The sequence below is a fragment of the Hippichthys cyanospilos genome, chromosome 2, assembly GCF_059441005.1.
Source record: "Hippichthys cyanospilos isolate Australia breed blue-spotted pipefish chromosome 2, RoL_Hcya_1.0, whole genome shotgun sequence".
In the NCBI taxonomy this organism is placed as follows: domain Eukaryota; kingdom Metazoa; phylum Chordata; class Actinopteri; order Syngnathiformes; family Syngnathidae; genus Hippichthys; species Hippichthys cyanospilos.
Window position 1 is genome coordinate 14,482,372 of NC_142370.1, and position 23,612 is coordinate 14,505,983.

Consider the following 23,612-nt stretch of genomic DNA (forward strand, 5'->3'; position numbering starts at 1 on the left):
ACAGCGTGACAGCGTTCACGAAGTCGTATCCCTGCCCCCCAAAATAAAACGTTTATAATAATAACTAATATTGTAACTTTTTAAGCAACCATGTATAAAATGTCAGTTTCTAAAAACGACACCAAAAATATGGGAAATTGCCTTTTTTTAATGAGAAAATACAGTGCCTCTCCAATATTGTACTTTCATAAAAACATAATTGACATAGTAAAATAGTTTTTTGAGGTCAAGGGCGGGTATTTGTGCAACATTGTGGGCTTATAGGCAGCGATGTACATGTTTTTGTTTTTTTTTTGGTGAGTTAAGAGTACCAGGACATAGTATTTGTTGGGCATCCTTTCTTCCATAAAAACAGCATTGGGTCCGCGTCTTTTTCCTTCAAAAAGTCTTCCTTAATGTTATTCTCAGTGTCACTCCCGCATTAGCAGCACACCATCCGTGTGTGCAAACAGCCAGCCTTTGTCCTCTTTCATAAGAACATCAGTTAGGGTTTGAGCAGTTCGTTCAGGACCCAGTTTAATTAGTCCAAGGAAGTCAGAGGTAAATTCGCCGTCAACTGTAAAGTGACAACATAAACAACCTCCTTAGCTTTATGAAAGGCAAGGAGAAAACTATTCGAGCTCGCGTTGTCCCTGCAGTTTGTCTCACCACCTACCGAGACGATTAGCTATTGCTTCTCGTTTAGTTTGTCGGCCATCCGTAGTGCGACAATCACATCCTCTTTTCATACTTGTCAGATAAAGGATGGCTGAAAATTTGCGATCCTGTCTCACCCACCAATTTTGTCTGCTAGGTGAGGACATGAGCAGTAAATCTTGCACATTTCTGTGTGCTTCAAGCCACAGCACATCTTGGAGTCACTTTTCAGGAAAAATAACATTCGGCTCATGCTCCGTTGTTGTCATGGGGAAAAGTTAAGTAGGCATGCAAATACACAAACAGATGTGAGGTTACTCATCTGTGATTTCTGTCATGCATGCATACCTGCGTACCAGTTATGAACATCCCTGATTCCAAACACAATTTTTTTTTAAAATTCCAGTTAAATAGAAATGATGAAATCTTAGTTTTGACACATTCGCAATTTTATTTTCTCATACAAAATTACATTTTTGGAACCGATTTCTAATCAGAAGGGGAAAGTCTAGGTTGATTGAAGCTGCGTGGCTGTTGGGCCCTCTTTATGACTTCATTCTAAAGCGGACCACCACAACAAAACATCCATCCAGTTTCTGTAGCGCATCTCATTTGGGTCGCTGGCCCAGCTGACTTGGGGCAGTAGACGGGGGGCCCTCTGAACTGTTCCCCAGCCAATCGCAAGGTACACAGGAACAAAAGCATTCACGCACCTGAACACACCTAAGGAGAATTTGCCAATAGACCTGCAATGCGTGTTTTGGGAGTGTGAGAGAAGACCGGAATGCCAGCAGAAGACCCACGTAAGAACAAGAACATGCAAAAACCGCACAAGAAGGCCGGGGCAAGCTGGAATTGAACCCGGGACTTTTGAACTGTGAGGGAGATGTGCTAACCAATCTGTCACTGTGCTGCCCCACAATGAAAGAAAGAAAAATATAAGTTCTAGAAATCAGTAATGGAAGCCATATGCAGTGTGATTGCAGAAGCCAAAAACGGGCGTTTTACTGACATTGAAATCAACTAGAGTTGCCAACGAAGCAAAGCACCTATAGAAAGCACACAAGAGTAAAATGTAGCAAGAACGCCACATAAATGATGATTTTTAGCCCAAACGCCCACGGAATTTTCCACTCTTAGCATTCAGTCAGTGGAAGCCATGTTGCTGCTTCAAAAACACTCAGCCTGTCATGGAGGCACATCCTTTCAAAGAATAGTCACCAATTACGTCTGCCGAACTGCTGCTTGATGTCACGCGAGTTGAGTCATACCTCAAATTTGAGTTTGTTCTCAAATATATGCTGGTCACTATTTCCCCTGAGTGAGTTCAAATGTAAAAAATACATGAAAAAACAATGAAATGGAGAAATTGCAGATGGGTTTGCGATGATCATGATAGGCTTTCCAGTCTCGTAACGGTCCTCAAAAGGGAAATCACACCAATGGTGAATGACCAGTGACTAAAAAAAGTGTTTGAATTATGTCACGTCCCCAGGGGCCCAAAATGGCCACCAACAAAGTTTATAGGAGGCGAGCAAAATTCAACAAGGCTTCGAGCATTGATCGATATAACCAATGGCCCGTTCGGTCGACTCGTCAGACCCAAAACCGGGCCATCGCTTGATTCTGCAAGACTGAAAACTAGCAGCGCTCCCGGAGCCTGCGATCCCCGATCCCGCTCCATTTGCGAGAGTGCCCATTTTTTACGTCCACGTGGGCTCCGTTTTTTTCCGTCCCAGTTGGAGAAGCAAAGATTTGCTGATGCCCTGAGAACGAAAGGAAGGCGCCTCTCGCTTGGCTGCACGGAGGGCACCGAGGGGGTCGCTGTAGGAGGGCGGAGAGATAGGCACGGGCGGCGGCACCAGTTCCTCCACGGGTTTCTCTTTTGCGGAAATGGCCGGCAAGTGCGTCGGCTCCTGGTCTGCTCTGGGGGTCTTTTTGCGCGGCTGCTTCACGTCGGCAGCCGGGACGTTTTGCTCCTTGACCTTCTTGGCCGCTTTGTTCTTGTCCGCGTGGAGCCTGGGCAGGAGGACGCACGCTCCATCCCCGGCCTGCACCACGTCTTCCCAAATTTCGTCCTCAAAGGTTTTGCATTTTTTCTCAGCGGCTTGAGCCTTCTTGGCTGCCTTGGGGCGTGTGGCCATTTTGCGTCGTACTATGACGCGCTTAGCACGGGTATCTTTTGGGTTAACCTTGGTTTTTTGTTCCGACCTGAGCTGGGACCTCCTTTGCCTTTTGTCCTCCCGTTCTCGCTGGAGCCGCTGTTCTTCTTCCAGCACTCTCTTCCGATAGAAGCTCGCTTGCATTTTCTTCAAGAGCTCCTTGGGGATGCTGTCGATTTTCCCCATGAGCATAAAGACCTGCTCCTCCACGTGCTTCATTTTCTTTAACGGGTTCAAGAAATGACTGGAGGTTGAGCAAGAGCGATAGACTTTTGTCACCTGGGCGGTCAGCGAGTCCAGCTCTTTTTCCAGCTCCGCCTTCCGGTTTTCCTTATAGAGCTTCACCATCTGAGAAATTTTTAAGGATGTGTTGATCTCTTCCTCAATTTTGGCCTTTACGCTGCTGATCTCCGTCCGTAGGTTGTCCAGGCTCTGTTCATTCTTTTTCCTGGTGTTTTCAAATTTTTGCTGCTGCCCGAGGAGTGCGTAGTTGTTCTTAACAGCGTAAGGCAGCAGGAACTGGTTTTGTTCCCGCAGGTTTTCCATCCGCTCTAGCACCTGTTCGTGATCCGGTAGAGCTTGCTGATTGTCTTGTTGGTCCGCGGCAGCCAGTTTGAAAATGCTGCGTTTGTAGCGCTCGTATTTGCTCAGCGTCTCCTCAATCATCGGTATTTCCTTTTTCATTTCAACGATTTGCTCGTTGAGCTTACTCACTTCTGCATTTTTGATGATTTTGAACCTGTTCATTTTTTCAAAACGTACTCCCTCCTCAGCCAGTTTCTTCTCCGCCATCTCCCGAAAGTTCTCGTTGATTAGTTTCTGCCTCTCGAGGACCAGCTCCAGACCTTTCACCTTTTGTTCCTGGGCTGCTATGGCCTCCATCAACCTTAGATTGGCTTCCCGCTTGACTGCCATGGCTTCAGCACGTTGGACCTTCTTTTGCTCCAGGTATGGGTCAAAGTTTTCTGCTTCCACCAGCTTTGAATTAAAATTGCGTTTGTTTTTGGAGTTCGTATTGTAAATATGGTATTTAGGTTTTTTCTCCATGTTGCCAATGTGATGAAGTTATTAGAAGGCGTCCTGCGTTAATCGGGCAGCCCATCCTAAGTGTTTTATATTCCAGTCTTCACATACGGGCATATGGTAAATGAACGAATATCATTTGTTTTCAAAGTACCTTTGACAGAAAGCAGGCAGGTGACATCATTGACCACGACAGTCCAATCCTTACATAAACGAATGACTCGTTCAGTTTTTTGAGAAGCTGACATCATGCAATTACTCCATGATGAAGGCCTTCATGATGACATCGCACGCCGTAATTCCAGCAATTCGAATGTCTTCGCAACTCTTTGTCGCTCTGCAGGGATTTCATTCTGATCAGGCGATGGCGAGAAGTGCGTCGCATTTGTGGATTTCTTTTAACAACTAGAACATGTAAAGATTAGACTTTGAGGTCAAAATTAATTGACTTCCGGGTCAATGCTCCAATATTTTGTTTAGTCATTACTATTGACAGCTATAGGCACCAAAGATCCATTATGACAGGCTTGGCCGAGAATACTGTAGTCAAGTCATTAGCCCCTTTCACACCGCAGGAACTCTTCCGCTGTACCTTGGTAACTTGAATTCCCCTTTCCGTACACACCAAAAAACGTTCCTGGTATAGGTGCCCCTAAGCATCTACCCGGAACGTTCTAAGTTGTGACTAGCGTCTTCTGCTACCTACCCGGGTAACTCGAGGGGGGCGCGTTGTACTAACTAATGCTGATTGGTTGGTAGAACTTGGGGCTGTGTTGTTTTGGGAGCCCTGCCGCTAGTGCGCGACCCGCCTTGATTATATTCGCATTACCGCTGGTCTGTAAATCAAGATGGAAAGGCATAATAACGCCGAGTGGACGGACGACAAAGTTCAGGCTCTTTTGGGCATTTGTGGGGACGAAGACGTGCAGCGGCAATTCTCTTCCGCAAAGAGGAATGATAAAGTAGATTTTTTGATAAGCGAGAATCTTGCTGACCTGGACGTACATCGCAGGGTGAAGCAAGTCCGCGAAAATATGAAAAAGTTGAAACAAAACTACAGTATATTTACTAGCATTGATATGAATCAAATACCCATTTTGTCAATGGGTTAAAATGGGTATAATTGATTGTGAAGTTGCTGTAAGTAACGACGTACAAATACCTGATCACTAGAGTTTATTTTTCACATTTCTACTGTAGGATTGTATTTTCGGACAACTTTAGACTTTATTGAAAACAGCTATCTGTACATTGTATACTTTATTTTGTCAAAATAGGCCTGTTAGTTTTTCAGCCTAGATGCCATTGCAAATTTAAAAAAAAAAAAAAAAAAAAGCACTGTACTCAGCCACGGTTGGAATCTTGATTGACAGGGGTCTTAAAAGGTGGGAAAAAAACAAAACAAATTCACATTCTTTTTTACTCAGTGATGGCTCGCAATCAAAAAAAGATACATTATTTGTATGTGTAACATTTAATGTACTATTTCAAGGACTGGAAGACAAATCTGTTGGGTTACAAAATAAATATATGCTTGTATTTCATCGTTTATAATTTTATTTGAAATGTATTGCAGGTACCGTTGTTTCATATCACAATATTTCCCTGGTTTATTTATGTCCCTGAAATTATGAACACTTAACATCTAGTTGTAAAGCTCCACCCAAAATGACTTGGGTTTTAGTGTGCAACACAGCATCATTCTGAGGCCCACCTTCTTCATCTTCATCACAGGTGTCAAATTGTAGGTCTCAAGAACTGGTATCCAGCATGTTTTTGAACTTAAATCTCTGAAATAAATCGGATTCAAACAATTGGGGTTATTGTTAAGTTTGCAGATATTGCCAGAAAGCTACATGGCATTGCACAGAACCACAACAACTGGCTTAGGGTTTAGGGTTTAGGGTTAGGGTTAGGGTTAGGGTTAGGTTCAGGTTAGGGTTGGTGGGTTAGAGTTAGGCACAAAATAAGACCACCCCCGAAAACATCAGGAGGGGTGGGGAAAAAAAAACGTTTCCTTTTTTTTTTTTTAAACCTTACGCCTCCTACCGCTTGGAGGAACAAGCACGGGCACAGATTTAAACCCTCATCCCCATCCTCTTACACAGATCTCCAATCATGCTTAAGAGAAAGAGAGGGGAAAAATATATATATATTTGAAAAATGAGCCATTAAAATGGGTAAACTACTCTCCCAGGAAATAAATCAATATTCACAGGGATGAGACAGAAAAAAAAATGTAATGCATTTTTTGTGTAATTCCTTTGGTTACACTGTTACCAATCATTTGATCCATATTCTCTCTGCTTATTGTCTTTGTCCTTGTAGCCAATTCATATTATTCTGTAATCCTATAATTTTCACTCTGTTTTCATAGCCAATTTATATTTTTCTGTAATACTGTAGTTTTTGGATAGGTTAGAACATGTTCTCTAAAGTGTAAACAATATATTTATTTTGGTTCCCTTTTTTAATATAATAAAGGGGTTGTTTTAACCCTTGTGTTTTTGTTGGTGACACAATGCATGTCTGTACATTATTTGGATGTGAACAAGTGTGATAACGCAGTCATTTATGAATATGTTTTGACTTCTAACCACCAGATTTATACATATATAGATTTTAAGTTATTCATTTATTTATTTCATTTATGGTTGCATGAAGAGATCTAACTATTGCATATATAAACACACAAACATATTTTGGCCCAAAACTCACAACTATGAACTATTAACAAAATATATGCAAATCAAACTAACTGTCTTTAACTAAAAGCAATCAGAGTAATACACACAGCAACAATAGCAACGACAACAAATATGAAACTATGGTGTGTTTGAAAGACATTACAATATTTATCAGGGGGAATCATGTGCTTCAGAAAAGGTTTTGGGTCACACCACAGCTGGTCATTTAGAACCTGCTTCCAGCCCCTTGACCCACCATTTGGTTGGGGACCCGTTTTTGTTGGGATGGTATAACATTTGATTTTAGAACTTATTTTTCCAGAGAAAATGTGTTAAATTTCTAGGGAAATATCTTTAATTTTTTTTCTTTGGGAGGGTGCGGGGGTTGTAATGGAAAATTCTAAAATATTGTATGTATTTCTAGTAGTTCATTTGATTGCATTCCGCAAATGAAATATGAAACTTGTTGAGTCGTTTATTTTAAATCTATTTACGAAGATATATTTTTATTTATTTACGTTTACAAATGAGTTAATATTACGTAATTGCATATAAAAGTAAAGATGGAGAGAGAAACCTGTTTGACAACAAAACTGTAATAACACTTATAAACACATGGGGGCGAAAACTAACCAAACAATATCCAGTCTGACTGGGAAAAAAAAAAAAAAAAGTAGAGGAGGCGTCTTTGTTTGCGGAAGTATCAGTGTAACGCTAAAGAAGACGAAGCTTTGAATTTGGTTTCATTGTTAGCCTCATGTAAGGTCCCAAAATTACCCAAGATAGTGGGGAGCAAGACGAAAATGAAGCATGCTTCACACACCGGGGAAGTGGTAGGAGAAAGCTCCGTCAAACAGCGAAATGTCGTTAAACCGTGGACTGTAGTGGTGATTGCTGCAGTTGTTTCTGCCGTAGTCGTAGTGTCACTTGGCGCTTTCTGTGCACTTTTGGACCCTATTTTGCAAGGTAAACGCGAACGTATGTGTTGGCATGGAACTTAAAGAACAGAAAGAATTATGAGTGTGTGTGAGTAAGAGTAGAACTGCACTCTTAGATCCAATGCGGTTGTTTCAGAGCTGAGGGCAGGCAGAGTGAAGGAAGGCGGTGGAGCAGAGAGGATAATGGGTGAGTATCAAACATGTCATCATGTGGCAGTTATAACCTTGATCATTGAAGCCAATGTTACTGAAAAATGGGTTACCTCGGGTTTGTCTGTGTGTGTGCAATGCGGGGGAGGAAAAAGGCTATTTGGAATTGTCGGCTCTTGTTCACAAGATGCGCTCTTTTGCATTTAGGTTTCTGGAGTATCCTGGTTCTCTCATTATTAGCAGGACTCACTGGCTGTGTCTTCTCTTGGACTCTGACCTACCTCAACTCCTACAATCCAGGCCTGGCGCCACCAACACTGTTAACACTATTATGCAGGTGTTTGACAAATTGACTTATTTTTTCAACCAAACATAAAATATACATACTTCATTTTGTGCTCTTGCGTTTAGTTCCAGGGACAAACAAGACAGAGATTTGCTCTTGGATTACAGCGTTGCACTTCTTAACGGCGCCATGGCAACGCTTACAGTCATCTGGAGCCTGACCTGAATTTGCCCAATGCTCGTGTCGTCAACTATAGTGAAGCCCGGGCGGTTTTAAAAAAAGATTCTCTTTGTGAATACAGTGTAAAAACAACAAATAAATAAGCACAATTTTGCATATATTCCCTACATTTTTCCAGCAAGTAGCTTTTCATAGTTTTCCACAGATAACAAAATGACACACATCATGAGATGGATACTGCAGACAAGATTTTTAATGTATCAGAAATCAACAAATAACCCACCAATAGTATTGACTTGCGGTGGATCTAAATGACATTATATGTAACCTGAGCAAGTGAGAAATAATGCTAAGGAAATCTTCACCTTCAGATATATGTTCTGAAACTCATAAATGATGCATGGACACAAACACAGACTCAATCTCTCTCACACTCTCTCAGACACGCACGCACACACACATACCTATTTGTCCGATAAACAATCCAAAAACTGATATATGAAATCACAAAATACACACTACAGTAGTAGTACATTCTATAAAATGTGTTGCTTTTACCCGTGATTTCAGGCACACACACATACAGTGACTATGTTCATAAAAAAAAGAAAAAAAAGAAGTGAAAACATGAGAAAACACACATCCGGTATCGCTTTCAAGTCTATAAGGCCTTAAATTGACTTAAACAAAATGGCACTACGAAACGGCATAGTCGTTACATATCAGTGCAGTCAGTGGAATACTAAAAGGTTTGATTGCGTTTCTCGAATGGCACAAGTGCTTTGTTGATTGTAAACGAGCAAAAACCAGAATAGGTCAAGTTTGCTGCATGTGGGAGTTTCCCATCATCACATCAATATTACGTGCTATCTGTGTCTGCCGGACTTCTGGAAAGGACCTCTGGGTCAGAGTGCCGCCTGGCGGCCATTTTGCAGAGCCCGGCCAGGAGGAACACAGCAGAGATGACGGCAAAGTAGCCACCGTAGACGTAGAACTGATGAAGACATAGCAAGCACATGTACTGTACATGTAAGCGTGTATACTGTAGTTGTGAAGGTAAACATAGAACCACAAGCGTATATCTAAACGGGCCCTGCATTAGACAGACCCTGGTGACAAGATCCAATACAAGAGCTGCTGTGAAACCAACCTTTTTTCACAAACCGTGCCACGAGATGCAGATTGATGACTTTTTCAGACGGGAAATCCCAATTTTTTACCTGGGTGAAGACGTCCAAGCCCAAGACGGCCGAGTCCACCGCCACCAGCGTGAGCAGAGACTGCAGCAGAAGAGCTGCGAAGGTGTTGACGCCAAACACCAAGGCGTAGCGCTGCATGTCAAGACTGGAAGCTATTTGATATCTGGCAGAGGAAAAAAAAAATATATATTCATTTCAATTGGGTTCATGGATATCCTTGAAGTCACAGTCATAACTGGAACGTAACATACCTGCATGAAAAGGTTTCATTTGAGCGGCATGTCATTTTTGAATTACCAGGAAAAGCTAGTTTAACTTCTCATTTCCAAGCATTTTTTTTTCTCATTCAATTTGTAATATTTCAAGGTGAATTTGAAAATATATTACAGGACCCTCCCATATATTTGTGGACGAAGAGTGAATACCTGCACACAATTTAGAATTCCCACAAGATGACCTACAAGCACTTATTGTCTTGAAACTCCCAAATGCAGTTAAAAAAAAAAAGTCCACAGATAGGTCAATTTTGCGAATTCCGAGCAAAGTACAGTAAACACGGGCATTCTGTCAACAGTTAATATATCATTGTTTAGGTTTAAACTATTATAAAATGTATGCGAATTGAAACATTTTTAGAAAACAACATCAATTACTTGTGATTTGCTTTTGCTGCTAGGGGCCGGGTTTCTGTACTGTACTTTAGTAGTCTGTGGGGGTCACTTTGATTTAAAATCCAAAAAGCAACAAAAATCCTTAGAATGCGATGCTGCATTATATAGACCAATTTATCAGCAGTACCTTTGTACACCTTCCCTTTTCCTTTTTTTTCACTAGCCTTGAGATTTTTTTAATTAATGCTGTGGCCCACTGAAGAATGGATGACGGGCAGCAAATGGACCTCCGGCCGTAGTTTGGATAGCCCTGGTTTTTATGTTGAGTTTGACAGCAAAGTTCATTTGGAAGAAGGCAATTGATCAAGTTGAACGGTCACTACCACCATACAGCGCATGTATCGCAAAATAATAAAAAATGCATGCATGTTAAAGACAAAAATGACAGGACTGCCCCTCCCAACTTACGTGGCAACAGTGATAAGTAGCATGTAGGTAGCTCTGAATATGACGTAGGAGCCGTAACACAGCCAGATGCTCCTCAGCGTCACCATGACGAGCACGCATGCTGCCATGAGCAGCGAAAGGCAACACAAGGCCAGCTCCCCCCACACGGCCCAGCGCACAGGCAGGTGGCCCACCAGGAGGGCAGCCACAGCACCTAAAGACCCGCACCAGACCGTCGGCTTGAAAAAGAGCCTTTTCAACTTTAGCATTACTGGGATGAGAAGCTTCGGCTACCGAGCAGCGTTGACAAGGTCTCCACGTAGCCGTTGTAGATGCGGTATTCGCTGGAGGGGCGAATGTTCTCCCACAGCGCTTGGGCATAGTTGAGCACCTGAAAGTATCCGCATGTTGCCAGCGCCCACCAGACTGACCACGCTAGCAGGGCACCTTGTCTGTAACAGTGAAGGAAGTCAGCCAAAAGCGTCTTCAGGACTTCCGAGAAAGCGCAGCTTCTATTTGTCTCCTCGGATGACAGGGACACCTGATTGACACAACGGACAAATCGTTGGCCTTTGCTGACAACGAATATCGGTGGTTACCTTCTTTTACTACCGATATCCGGTATAGGCGCTGAAGAAAAACTTACGGGTTGATTTTAAATTGGTAAAGGCAATTCTGAACATTTTTAGTGTGCTTTTTTTTTTTTTTTTTAATTCACAGTGACTATTCCTTACAACCGCAGCATCAGACTCACAGTGGAGACGTCCTCATTTTCCAGAGGCACCTTGACAACCTTCTCAATGAGGGCACCGCTGTAGTCAGGTCGCCTCTCTGTCGTCTCTTTTGGTTTCTTGTGGAAGAACAAGCTCCTCTTGGGCATTGGCAGAAACCAAGGTGGGATAAAGGCTACGGCGGCTGACGCCAGCGTGGCCCAGACGAGGTGCGCCAACCGGACTTGGGCCACGCTGAGGAGGAGCTGGCCGGCCAGCGAGCCGGCGGCCGAGCCGAAAAGAGCGACGCTGCGGCAGTAGGCCGTCACCCTACGGTAGTACGCCGGCTCCACCACGCTGTAAATGTAGGAGAAGTAGGCCACCTCCGAGGCTGTGGCCAGCCCGAAGAAAAACTCCAGAAGCTGCATGGCGCCGAGGCCCTCCGCTTTGGCCAGCATCACATAAGTGACCACGAAGCTAGTTGCCTGCAGTAACAACACGGGCTTATAACAGAGGAAGTCCGTGGCCAGGAAGACGGGGAAGAGCAAGGCCAGGTAGGAATATGTCCAGACTGGGTAGATTTCGCTGACAACCTGCACAAAGCAACGGACAGAATGAAACGTGACAGACTTTCGTGTTTTCGAGAAAAAAACACCAACCGGAACATCCTTCAAATATACTTCCTGCGACAGCTGAACTTTGCAACCAAACTGAGAGGGGAGTCACAGACATACATTATATAGCCGTTTACATAGATTCACTTGAAAATGTTGCTCAATGACTCAGTGGAAACATCAAAATGTGCACACTTTGCAAGCCAGGTTCAAACATCATGATTTGCCGTACATCTTTGGCATTCCATCTCAGAGAAAAACAGCCAGCTCATGTTACCACCGCAGGACCTGGCAAACACTGCCTGACTGCGGTGCTGATAAGCACAACTAATCCTATAAATGAGAGGTTGTGAGAATTATTCTAGGAAGGCTTTAAGACAAAATGCCTGCGATGATTAGTCAGATTTAGTAGTTGTATTTTACAGGAGAGTTGTATTGAAGCGTCAAAGAATGCTATTTCAAAAGTTTTTGGGGGGAAAAACATCCATTTTCTGAGCCGCTTGCCCTCAAGACCTTTACAGACGGAGCCAATCCCAGCTGTCATCGCTCAGCTGGCGAGTTTCACCCTGGATCGCTTTCTAGTCAATCGCAGGCCTCATAGAGGCAAATATTTAGTACTTTTGTGTAAGTTAAGTGTAGTTTTTGCTGAAGTAAATGTCTGTTACAAGCTTCATGGAAAATAATTGTTGAAACAATGCGATTACTCAAAATGTTGCGATGAAAAAAACCTTAATTGCCTGTCATTACTATTTACACAGACAAAAATCCTCCTGAAACCCAGTGTCCACTAAAGTGGACATTTATTTTTGTTCTCTATATTATATCGTGACTCGAGCAACCCCACTAAGTCCTAGTGTGCTAAATAGAGGACATCCTGGCCTTTCCAATGTCTCATGTGTGGGTGGGGTGCAATTAACATTGCTGCCTTGTTGAGACAAAATGGACACAACAGAGGACACAAGTGAATGGGCTGGGTCTCAGAAGGACAGAGACATTTTTTGACTTCATTTAAATGGTGCCTAGATAGGTTAGTTGAGTCCACATATTTGCATATAATTGTTCTGTGAAATAAGAAAAAAAATGAAGTGATAAAGCAGATAAATGTTACCTTTTCATTTTAATCTAGCTTTTCAAAAGATTTATTTGCCCTTTGTAAAGCACTGTGGACTTGCCTTGTGTATGAATAAATTAGAGCAGAACTGTTTTGCAACAAAAGCATTCTTTATCAAGGTAGGTGGGGGCAAATTACTTGGGATTACCCCACAAATACCAACGCCGTTTGTTTTCTGTACAGATTACAGTCAAAATCAACTCACTAACGTGTTTAGGGAATGTCATAACGAGAAAAATAATTGTCAGAAATTGTCACATGTCCACTCTGAGAGAAGTTTAGATGAAGTCATTTAAAGTGCGCAGAAAGTGTTCAAAATATTTCTCTTTTTCAATGTTGGTAGGTAATATCGGTTGGTGCTGGATTTCCATCTGAAAGCTGAACATATCAGTGAATATATATTAGCCATGAATCCTACAGCTCATCCCCCACATGGAGAGGGCATGTCATCGTTTTTTTTTTTTTTTTTTTCCCCACTGCGGACAATGACCTTGGACCTGGAGGTGTATGATTGCAAATACAACTACTGATTAATATACAGAACAGTTATAAGGAAAAAACTATTAATGTGCCTTCCATATGGGGTGTTTTGTGTTGGGTTGCAAAATGCTGTGACCATTGGACCTTCGTTGGAAAATGAGCACAATAGATGGGAATGAAAGGGAACAAACAAAGAACGCCAAAAGGTGAAGGCGGGTTCTTAAAATTAAACTGGTCAAATACATAATCCTTGTGGAGAATATATTCTTAGCATAATCCTAGCAACAAGATTTGAATAATTGCAAGTACCACTGAACGTAATGAGCCGAATGCCTAAATAGGTTAAATAAAACTGCACAGGCTTGAAAATAATTGAGGGAAAAAATGTAAATTGTCTTTTGTGCAGGGAGAGGGGTTCAGTCGCTGCATTTAACACTTTAAATGAGACTTTGTACATTTTTGCTCGGTTTGAATGGATGAAAGGGAGGCTAATATTTAACTCAGCATTTGTAATAGAATTCAATAATTCCTGTTTTGTTCAATTAAATATTAAATTTGGGTAAAGTTGTAGTTAAAACTCTTAACATTTCTTGTTTTATAAATGGAGGTAAGTGACGTTGAAAAATAAATAAGATTTTTAAAAGTGGGAAGAGCGAATGTTCTGAATACTTTCCTGGCACTTGTGCACACTTCGATTTACTTATGGCGGAAGCTAAAATGAGGCAACATGCTGTCAATAGTTACAAATGCGTGTGCCAAACAGGGTGCTGCCTACGTACAGCATCCAAATTGATGTAACACGAACAACAAGCAACCGAGATGCAAAAAACTCCGTTCTTTGAATCCCGTATAATGATAACTCGTGGTTGTCGCGTACTGCTCAGAAGTGTATGGAACCTTAAGTTAGCACAGGTACTTTCCTCACCTGCGCTTCGGTCAGGTTCTTGTCCGGTCCCATCAAGTAAGCGGTAAGGAAAGGTTCCGACGGCCTCAGGTTGGAAAATAAGCCATAGGCGCAGAGGCACAGGGTTGGGTACAACACCGACATGTTGTACGCAAGTTACATGACCTCTGCATCAATATCCACTTCAGCTTCACACACCGGTGGCGAAACACCTTCTTCTTCTGACACTTAGCTAGCAGGAAGCTTTTTTTTGCTCACCACCGCCACGACGTGGTCTGAGTTTGGAACTGTATGGAAACCAGACGACTCATAATAATAGTGAGATTAATAAGAATACTAATAACTAGTTTTGACTTTCTTAAAATTTAATTGGAAAACATAATTACAATGGGTCATTACCTATTTAGAAAAAAATGATGTAATGAGTAAATATTATTTGACAAATACACGTTAAATTGCCCTCCATTTTTTTTCTCCGTAATGTACGTCAATACGACCAAAATATAAGATGTGGTATTTGCATGTTGTGCTAAAATGGTACGGGTACATGTGTAGTCACAAAAATAAGTCAAATTAAACAAATGTTGACTATGTACTTGTACAATGTACGAACATTTTAAATATAATTAGTTTACTGTCATTGTTTTAATACTTTAGCTCGAAAGAAAAACGTGTATGCAGATTCGCTTTTAAGTGTATATTTTGCTGAGAAAAAAAATCACGTTGCATATTGTTTCTTTTTTTTTAGCTGGAGCATTAGCATAAAAAATAGTATTAGCTTGACTTTTATTTTATCAAAGCATGTTTACGCACAATATTGAGGTACTGTACTTTGTTACTTTCCCTCCCTTGTAAATACAGGACAACAATAATAGCAGAGTGACAGGTCACATAGAGTGCATTTAAACACAAGTAATGTAAGACAAATGAGCCACATACAGTATACATTATTTATTGTTTTACACAATGTGCCGCAAAAATGTTGTTTGTTGCCATGGTAACCACACAAGCTGCTGGGCAAAAGGATGTGCCTTTTAATAGAAAAAAGAAACATTTGAGGACCATCAACACATTCAAAGCAGTAAGACAAAATGGCAGGTTATTTTTGTTTAGTTTTTTAAACTTTGGGGCCATCTCTATGTATTCAACTTCATCTCAGCGATACGCATAACAGTACAGAAAGCCAAATACCTGTTCAAGTCGAAATCTTTCGGAACCCTTTAGTCCCTTCCGTTAGTAGAAAGTTGTGTAATGCCAATCTTTTGCTATAGGACCCATTTACTTTAATAACCTCCACCTCCAACTAATTTTACTTGAATTGTAAAGATAGTGCAAGCTGCATCAAATCAGGGGAAAAAAAAAAAATCAACAACAGACTTTAGTGTCTAAGTCCAGGAAGTACCCCGGTAAAAGAGGACCCTTGTGTGGCTAGTTTATTCTGACATTCTTTCAATGTGTCATTGAAAACAACCTGGTGTAAAACTATGTAAACCAGCCGATGGTGCACCAAAGTTTATGGTTTCTTAGGAGCTTTGCACAGGGACAAAAACACCCTTTCATGAAAAAGAGAGAAACCTGAAATGGTCAAATATGTTTCTACATGCAAGGGTAAAATTGACTGAAAATTAGCAATTAAAAATCGAGCCCCACTTCATTTTCATGTTCTGCGAGAGTTATTTTTAAAAACTAATGACGCTAACTTGAAAAAAATGATGGGGCAGTTAACTTTTATTATAATATAAAAAATAATATTATCCATATTATTTTCCTTGCCCGTTTTTTCCTCCACCAAGTTAGTTGTCATTTATCAATGTCTTATTATCAATTTCCATATGTGGTATCTCAATGACCATTACAACTATGTTTTTCTTTAACGGTAGTGAAGCAACAATTTTGATATCATCTACAGTAGTTTTGTTGATTCTCTTGGTTCAGCCTCTGTGCTGATGTGAAGTTGACGAGAAGGCTAAATGGAAAAGCCTTTAGCATCAGTGCCAGACTGTCCCCAAAGAGATTGGTGGCCAACTACGCTGAAGCAAACGCAGCAGAGTACGGATCACATTATTTCAGCAATACAATACAATGATGGAATGTGGCTTTGGATGCGGTCAGGAAGGGGACTCGCGCTTCCGTAAAGCATGAACGCAGTAGTTAACCAAGCAGTTGACCGTCCCTTTGCGCGTTTATGAAATTGCTCAAAAGTTCTGTTTAATAATGTGCACAACTTCAATTTTTCCGCGAGACGAAACGTCACATTTGAGAACTGCATGAAAAGGCTCGCTCAAAACGGGGTTGCCGTTTAGGATGCCCGTTTTGTCACCTGTGCAAAGTGTTTCAGAGTGACGCAAACATCCTCTCCTCAGCAAATATGTAATCACAGAGGCAGAATAATTGATTATCCATAATCCACAATTTTACATGGTGAAGTGTCTTGTGTAGTCGTATTCTATTGTGGGAATGACGGCCTGGACAAACTTGAGAAAAATGAGAAGGTACCTGTAAGCTGGAGTCAAGGGAGGGCAAACATACAATGTTCATTTGCGAAACGCAAAACTTAGATGAAGGTTTGACGACTTGATCTGTTGTGCGACAGAAAACCTAAAGGATACATATGCACTCCAAGTTCACCACCTCCTTCAGCCACAGTCTCAATGATCTTTTTCATCACTTCAGCATGTCTAGAAAGAAAAGAAAATTAAAAAAAAAGATACATTTCCTTGAGTATATAAGGGAATTGAATATATATGGTACTGAAGAATAAATGTTGGAAGCGGTCATTTTTTTTGTACAGGATAAATCGTTATACAATATTGTAAATAGTGTGCATGTACAGTGTTCTCTCGATTATATCATTTACTATAAATGTTTATTGTATAATTATTTCATTTTTCATTTTAATTACAAATATTTTTTCATGTATCTCAAGTTTTTTTTTCCATTATTGATCAGTATGTTTTTGTTTATTCTAGGTGCTTTTTTGTTTCATCATAAATGTTTTTATTTGTATTATTTCTTTATACAGTACATGTCTTTTCATTTACAGATTATTGTCTTTCTTTTTTCTTGTTTTCATTTATTTTATAAAGCAGTACCACCCCTTCCACCACAGTCTATAATTTTCTCAAAGAGGCATTAAAATTTTCCCCAGTTTCTCGTATTTAGTTACAGTCTGAAAATTCAAACCTACTGACAGACAAACGGAGCTTCATGAAGCACTTGCGATCTTGTTTGACTCCTCTCGATGAAACCTTTGGTTCAAAGAAGCCAGAAAACTGAATGCATTTCCACCGCACTAGTGTTTATAAAAACAAGAGGAGCAAAACATAACAAATGGCGCTTCATGAGCTTGACTTTTCTGCCACTATTCACACTTTGATGAAAATCTGCAAAACAGCGAAGCCACAAAAGGCAAAATGTGTTATAGTGAATTAAACGCATAAGGTTTATGGGAAATGTCTTTCCTAGATTTCTTTTTCAAAAATTTAGAATTTCAAGTGTCAATTTTGGTTGTTATCATGTTTGGTCAGCTACTGGCTTCACACTAATACAACTTTCGGGCACCGCTAATCCGAGAGCAACTGCAGCTCTCCGTGATCCCGACTACAGCCAAGGGATGGAAACAAGAAAGAATAACAGTTCAGTTGCAGTATAAGGTTTAGTAATTAAAGATTTAAGTAAGTATGTGTACTGCAGTAGTTTGACATCCGAGGAGTGCCCGCGGCATATGCATCTTATAGTTAACTTGTCTGTCTGGTAGGCAGAGGACCTTCACAGCACGTATCTCCAGAATCTGGATTTTCTTTCTTTTTTTTTTTTTTTAAATCACAAAATTGTGATGCGCTGACGGCGCATGGGTGATAGGTGAGGGATCACTGTTGCAATATTTCTCTTAACTACATCCATCTCGAAACCATATGCGCGCCCGCTGCAACAGCTGACTTTCATATGGTACATTGTCATCCTGCAAAAGTGATGATGTGATTTACTTTACCCAAGAAGGCTATAAATCTTTTTAATATAAAATTTTTGTAATTAGCATGCATAGCACACTGTGAAAGAAAACAAAAAAAAAAAAAAGAGAAAAATATCCTATGGCCCAAGCTTAAAATATCCTCATTAAGTGACACTAAGTAAGAACAACTTGTGTCTAGGTCAACCCAAGCCTGGCAGTTTTGCTCACCTGCAGGGGTGGACAGAGCACATGGCGGGCGGAGGAAGGTGGGGATGGTTCTCAATCGTCACAGTCTTCTTCACATGGTCCTGGCTGATGTCCTCATACATTTGTTCCACAGTCAGAGGCTGCCTGTCCTGGGAGAGGTTACAAATCTTGATCAAACTAGAAACCTCAAGACAATGAGCGCATCAAGGGTTCTCAAACTATTTTCGGAATGGGGGACCCTTTTTAATGGATATTCATAAGTGTCATTACCAATCGTTACCAATAAAAAACAGCAAACATTTGCACTGCTGGATTTATAGTTATCGTATTCCAACTCCAACTGTTACCTTCTTATTTATTTATAGAGGTCTTTATAATCATGCAATGGTAACTTCAAGGTGAGAGAAATTTAAGATAGTTTTGAGAATGAAGTTGTAATTCCCCAAAATAAAGTGGTAAGGGAAGTCAATACTTTTAATCCATTTTAAAATTATAATTTATCCAAGCAATATGTGCTTCTTCTTTAAAAACCAATCAAAACTAGTGAAAACTGCAATTAGTTTAGTCTTGAACGAGTAACCCCTGCCCATGACTCAGCTATTGATGGAACAAGCTTTTTTCTTGGATTTTGTTTCATTCTAAACGCCCCCTCCTCCAGGCGCCACAGGGTGGCGCCAATGCCCAGACCAATCAAAACGATCAAGTACCGGTAGATTCAAATGCTCAGGTTGACCATCAACTGGTCTCTTAACTGCTTGACAGTTACTAATTTCATGGTTTGTAACTGAAATGACAGTTCTTGCCCTTAATTTGTTGTTTTTTTCAATCAGAATAATTTGAAAGACATTTAATTTAGGCGATTACAAATATTGAACATAAAATGAATTTAGGCGATCAAGAATATTGAAAATAAAAAAGCATACTGCAATTTGCTGGGAGGTCGGTTTTTGCAACCATTATTTCCCTTACTGCATGTGGCCGGTAAAGCGTTACTAAAATAGCAATGCTTGTGACCACAAACTTTGACAACAAAGCAGTGTGCGTGTTACAGGCCTTGCTGAGGGGATCTTGACACTAATGAGAAATACTCGCTGATTAAGCACAAAAATGACAATGGCGGTGATCTAGAGTAATTAAAAAATCGTGTAGTATTGGGCACTACAAGAATGACTTTGCTGATAACATTCAGATACATACTTCATCATATCCAAACAGCCACAGTCGAGGCGTCTGATAGTATTTGTCATATGTGATATAAAGGTCATATGTTCTTGTCTGGAGGATGGCGTCCTCACTCCCAGGCTCGGATTTCACTTTGGCTTGCACCATTTTACTGGTGTCAAGGGTGGCCTGGAGAAAACCCGACAGAAGATGGGGTTAACCTCGACTGTCGGAAGCTGACGTAGAAGTTGAGATGGGCCGGCTTACCTCATCCGTTTCCAGTAAGCCGCTTTCCTCATATTCTGAAAGGTCCAAACATCGTAATGACTCTGCCGAAAGCTATGAGACTTTTTTTTCTTTTTAAAGATGGTCAAAATTTCAAGTACCTTCCATATCAGCTGCCTCGCCGTCTTCATCGTCATCACCGTCATCACTGCATGCTGCAGATGTGCTGTTCATATTCTTGTCCTTGAATCAAGTCAACACTCAGCTGAAACATTGCTAGCTCATTAGGACATGGAGGCCAAACTCACAGCAGGCAATCCGTGTTACGCTTGGGCTCACTTGACACCTCAAGTCCGGCACAACTGGAAAGTTTGAGGACGATCCGCCGCGATTGGTAATGCGCGAGCAATGTGCGGCACAAGTGTCATGCACTAAGTGGGTTTTATATGCACCCTATCAGCAATGCAAAGAAGAAAGGCCGCAAACACTGTCACATGTGGTGTCATGTAAAGTACCAATCAAAAGTTCAAAAGAAACACCTTCAAATTCACAATGCCCATCTGTCAACTGAATGTCCATCATAAATCGTCATCCACACCATAAAACTGGCAGGGAAAAAAATACCAAGCTATACAATGCTGATGTCAAAAAAAAACTTTGAAGAAAGCAAAATCAAATACGCATTTTGGCTTGAATAACATTTTTTAACTTTAGAAAAGAATTAATTACACGTTAATGCAATCTGACTTCAGTGCAGTGTGGAAAAAAAATTACAACTAAGAACAATGAAGAAAAAATAAAACATTGAGAGGAACATTTTGACTGGTACTGTACATATGTAATGGTTAATACGAACAACACGACAGCATCTCAGGACCAAGTGCGAGCCGAAAGCGAGCCAGAGGTGGACAGCAGTGGCGGGGACCAAGTTGGGTTCAAATGGTCCCATGTGAGCGTGAGCAAAGTGTCAAATTATTTAGATTCCTTTCAAGTAACAAATGGCTCAACATAAAACCACAACAGATACCTTGTTATTGTCCAGTGAAATTTCCTGTACAGCATCAGTGACACCTAATAAACCTAAAAACAAAAAGGGCATTGTTACAAATTAAATATGCTCCAGAACAATTCATACTGCTTATTGTCATAAATTTTTCTGGTGGGAAAAAAGGATCCAAAATTATGGAGACACTCTGTCTTTTATGCACTCTTCCTTCCTGACCGACTGCCATCCAACCAACTTTTCCAACCATAATAAGAAAAAATAATTTACTATGTCAGCGAAGTATGTCATCCGTTTTTTTCATGGACAACATTTCAGGCAACATTTGTATACACTATGGGTGTCTTTTAAGCTAACATTGCATATCACATATCTTTGCTGAAATAGCGCAATGTTGGGAAGCTGCCATGCCTGCATTATGATAGGTGTCCACCCATCCGCCATCTCCATCGTCTTCTTCGATGATGGCCTCCAATTCGTCCGAGTACTCCATCTGTTTACAGCGCTTGTAGCAAGGAACTGAAAAAGCACACGCAAGAAAATGTTTGCAGTGCACACACTTGGAAACGCCTTAAAAGTGTTTTGGTCAATGGGGGAAGGGGTGTTCGGCTCTAGTATATATTAAAGGTGTGAGTAAACGAGAGCCACTGAAAAGGTGAGGATATTTGGCTCTGACCTGCAAGACACTGTTGAGGTGGCTAACAGGCCTATTATTTGGGATACTTGGATAATTAAGAGGTCGGCAAGTTTGTTTGTTTGTTCTGAGGTGTCCACGATTGTACAATATTGAAACGATGCTGCTCTTACCATTGCGTGTCAGGAGAAATTGTTTATCTGATGGCAAATACGGCTTTACTTTAACTTCTTCCCCAGTGGCCCTAAGTGAAAATGAAAACAAATGTCGTTACTATGCAGTCATTTCATTGTACTCATTAAATTACAACATCCACTATCAGACATCAAACAGCGGCGCCTTGCGATACGAGTGACCCGACTTTGACGAGCCGCCATCTGGTTGATTTATTTTTACTTTGAAACGCGAGCATTGTACAAGGGTAGTGAGTTCAACTCAAGCCACTTTACAAAGCGCATCCATTTTAAGCTGACTATTGCCAGTTCAAGGTCACTGTCAAAATAAACATAAAATGTTGGGAGTTACAAACTGTGAATTTAAAATAACCGCACAGCTTCGCCTTAGTCAACTCTATCTATTCTAGCGTAATATGAACAAACAGAGCAAAATGCCATAGACACACCAATGACGAACATCTATTTGGCAGTGTGAACACAAATGGTTGAGCAACATACATAGACGCATGCAACTTATACAAATATATTTTACTTTTTTTGGGGCGGGGGCTTGCAGACATCCAATAAACAAAACTTACACTAACCAACAAAGTAGGACAGCCAAACTAGGACAATCTATTGCAACATGAGCATTGTCGCAGATCAAGTAAAACGCGTATATCAGGGCATAAGCGCATTATCTAAACTTGTAAATTGATTTACTGTCTTAATAGCAAGAGTAAAGTCAAACTATCTCGTCTATTGTGAAAAAAGTGACAAGGATAATCGTTTCAGTTTGGCTCATCAGGTTTCCCCAGCAGAGGATTGCACCATTCTGTGGAATCTAACAAGAATGGCACAACAATATAATGCACATTCCTAAGTCACAAGATGTCAGTGCCCTTTACCTTGTTTTTAACTGTCACAACATACACAATCACCCTACTAGTAAGACACAATATCATGTTTACAAATATAGTATTTAAAAGCACATTTCATATGGATTACAAAATACTGACCATTTCCATGTGGGGCAGTGATGAACTAAGTGATCTCCAGCAGCTACAAACTGATACACACACACAAAAAAAAAATCCAGCTCTGATTTTACTATGGATGTAGAGCCTTAATTTAGTGATTCCCAACCACTGCGGCAAGAGAAATTTGGATAAATTGGCCAAAATATTATTCGTCTTTCTTCAAATTCCGCTAGTACAATGGCATTGTGTTCAACTAAACAAGCCCAGATTTCACAACGAGTACATCAATTTGTAAGTAATCTGAAACAACATCACCATTTCATACTGTTTGTGATATTAGAGTTTTGTGGAGTACAATGAACTTTTCCCAATGTATACAAATGTGCCTTAGCTCAATCAAGGTTGGGAAACACTTGTATATGTGGACGGATTCCAAACAAAAAAGCCAAAATGTAAGAATTAAGTTCACCTCTTCTGGTGTGATGACTCCAGTTTCTTTGAATTTTGATTCCTATAACATTTGAACAGGAAGAAGTCAGTTGTATTTTAAACGACACTTTTTCATCACTGTTGGTGTCTAATGTGTGCTGAAATTCTGGAGTGACTCGTTTAGCTACAATACTTCATATTGGAAATAATCTATTCTGGAGTTAAACGAATAGCTACAATATTTTATATCAGAAATAATCTAATGTATTTGTGCAAATTCCCCTTAATCGTTGCACCACAGAACACTCGTCAAGTAAACAATTGCGTTCAAACAAAAACGACGTCTATAATATGTTTCAGGTGAATGTTTGTGTTTAAAAAAAATGCATCTCATGCTAGCCAAACTTGCTACAATTTTGTTTGTGAAGTGCATTTAAGCATACCTTCAGCACAGGCGTAAGAAACTCGGCCACTCCAAGAGCTGTTCCTTTTACCGTATTAATGACGTTCTGCATCTTGCCGGATCAACTAAAGCGATTCTCCCTGGAAGCATACAGAAAAATACCACTGCCACCACATTCAAGTCCACAGTTTTTTTTTTTTTTTTTTTTTCGAAATAGAGGCTATTGTAGAAACATTCGTATATCACATGACCACAAGAAATACTTCCGGGTATCATATGCTCGCGAGATGACAGCGTTGCCCACATTGCGCTGGTTGGTCGGTGT

At 40.6% G+C, this 23,612-nt stretch overlaps 4 protein-coding genes across 6 annotated transcripts; 1 reads left to right on the forward strand and 3 right to left on the reverse strand.

The window, feature by feature from the left end:
- Positions 1-1,266: 1,266 nt before the first annotated feature.
- Positions 1,267-3,883, reverse strand: LOC148427492 (uncharacterized). Its single transcript, XM_088408182.1, has one exon. The coding sequence runs from the start codon at positions 3,843-3,845 to the stop codon at positions 2,340-2,342; it is 1,506 nt and encodes a 501-aa protein (XP_088264308.1). The 5' UTR covers positions 3,846-3,883; the 3' UTR covers positions 1,267-2,339.
- A 3,312-nt stretch (positions 3,884-7,195) lies between these two features.
- arl6ip6 (ARF like GTPase 6 interacting protein 6) lies at positions 7,196-8,229 on the forward strand. Of its 3 annotated transcripts, XM_088408861.1 has the most exons (5): positions 7,196-7,341; positions 7,424-7,474; positions 7,563-7,633; positions 7,804-7,933; positions 8,008-8,229. In XM_088408861.1, the coding sequence occupies exons 1-5, from the start codon at positions 7,319-7,321 to the stop codon at positions 8,105-8,107; spliced, it is 375 nt and encodes a 124-aa protein (XP_088264987.1). In that variant the 5' UTR covers positions 7,196-7,318; the 3' UTR covers positions 8,108-8,229. The 3 variants fall into 3 exon arrangements, with proteins under 3 accessions (XP_088264987.1, XP_088264984.1, XP_088264986.1); XM_088408858.1 differs by having other exon boundaries at positions 7,196-7,474; positions 7,583-7,633; XM_088408860.1 differs by lacking the exon at positions 7,563-7,633 and having other exon boundaries at positions 7,196-7,474.
- Positions 8,230-8,293: 64 nt separating this feature from the next.
- Positions 8,294-14,344, reverse strand: slc19a2 (solute carrier family 19 member 2). Its single transcript, XM_088408857.1, has 6 exons — positions 14,160-14,344; positions 11,074-11,622; positions 10,614-10,860; positions 10,341-10,533; positions 9,283-9,424; positions 8,294-9,056 (listed from the first exon to the last, which is right to left on the reverse strand). The coding sequence occupies exons 1-6, from the start codon at positions 14,280-14,282 to the stop codon at positions 8,922-8,924; spliced, it is 1,389 nt and encodes a 462-aa protein (XP_088264983.1). The 5' UTR covers positions 14,283-14,344; the 3' UTR covers positions 8,294-8,921.
- A 730-nt stretch (positions 14,345-15,074) lies between these two features.
- On the reverse strand, positions 15,075-23,552 carry atg3 (autophagy related 3). The gene is made up of 12 exons (XM_088408565.1): positions 23,328-23,552; positions 22,925-22,966; positions 22,495-22,544; positions 21,494-21,564; positions 21,098-21,205; positions 20,711-20,763; positions 19,845-19,926; positions 19,726-19,760; positions 19,495-19,647; positions 18,319-18,446; positions 16,748-16,816; positions 15,075-16,634 (listed from the first exon to the last, which is right to left on the reverse strand). Exons 1-12 carry the CDS (start codon positions 23,397-23,399, stop codon positions 16,553-16,555), a joined length of 945 nt encoding a protein of 314 aa, XP_088264691.1. The 5' UTR covers positions 23,400-23,552; the 3' UTR covers positions 15,075-16,552.
- Between the last annotated feature and the right edge of the window lie 60 nt (positions 23,553-23,612).

Coding starts and splice junctions, on each gene's coding strand:
- LOC148427492 (XM_088408182.1), bottom strand. CDS start 3,845: ATGGAGAAAAAACCTAAATACCATATTTACAATACGAACTCCAAAAAC.
- arl6ip6 (XM_088408858.1), top strand. CDS start 7,312: ATGAAGCATGCTTCACACACCGGGGAAGTGGTAGGAGAAAGCTCCGTC. Junction 7,634..7,803: donor TGGAGCAGAGAGGATAATGG/GTGAGTATCAAA, acceptor TTTTGCATTTAG/GTTTCTGGAGTATCCTGGTT. Junction 7,934..8,007: donor CTGTTAACACTATTATGCAG/GTGTTTGACAAA, acceptor TCTTGCGTTTAG/TTCCAGGGACAAACAAGACA.
- slc19a2 (XM_088408857.1), bottom strand. CDS start 14,282: ATGTCGGTGTTGTACCCAACCCTGTGCCTCTGCGCCTATGGCTTATTT. Junction 10,534..10,613: donor GACCTTGTCAACGCTGCTCG/GTAGCCGAAGCT, acceptor GCGGGTCTTTAG/GTGCTGTGGCTGCCCTCCTG. Junction 9,057..9,282: donor GCTTGGACGTCTTCACCCAG/GTAAAAAATTGG, acceptor TGTCTTCATCAG/TTCTACGTCTACGGTGGCTA.
- atg3 (XM_088408565.1), bottom strand. CDS start 23,399: ATGCAGAACGTCATTAATACGGTAAAAGGAACAGCTCTTGGAGTGGCC. Junction 22,545..22,924: donor GAGTCATCACACCAGAAGAG/GTGAACTTAATT, acceptor TGTGTGTATCAG/TTTGTAGCTGCTGGAGATCA. Junction 18,447..19,494: donor GGCTGTTTGGATATGATGAA/GTATGTATCTGA, acceptor AACCTCTCCCAG/GACAGGCAGCCTCTGACTGT.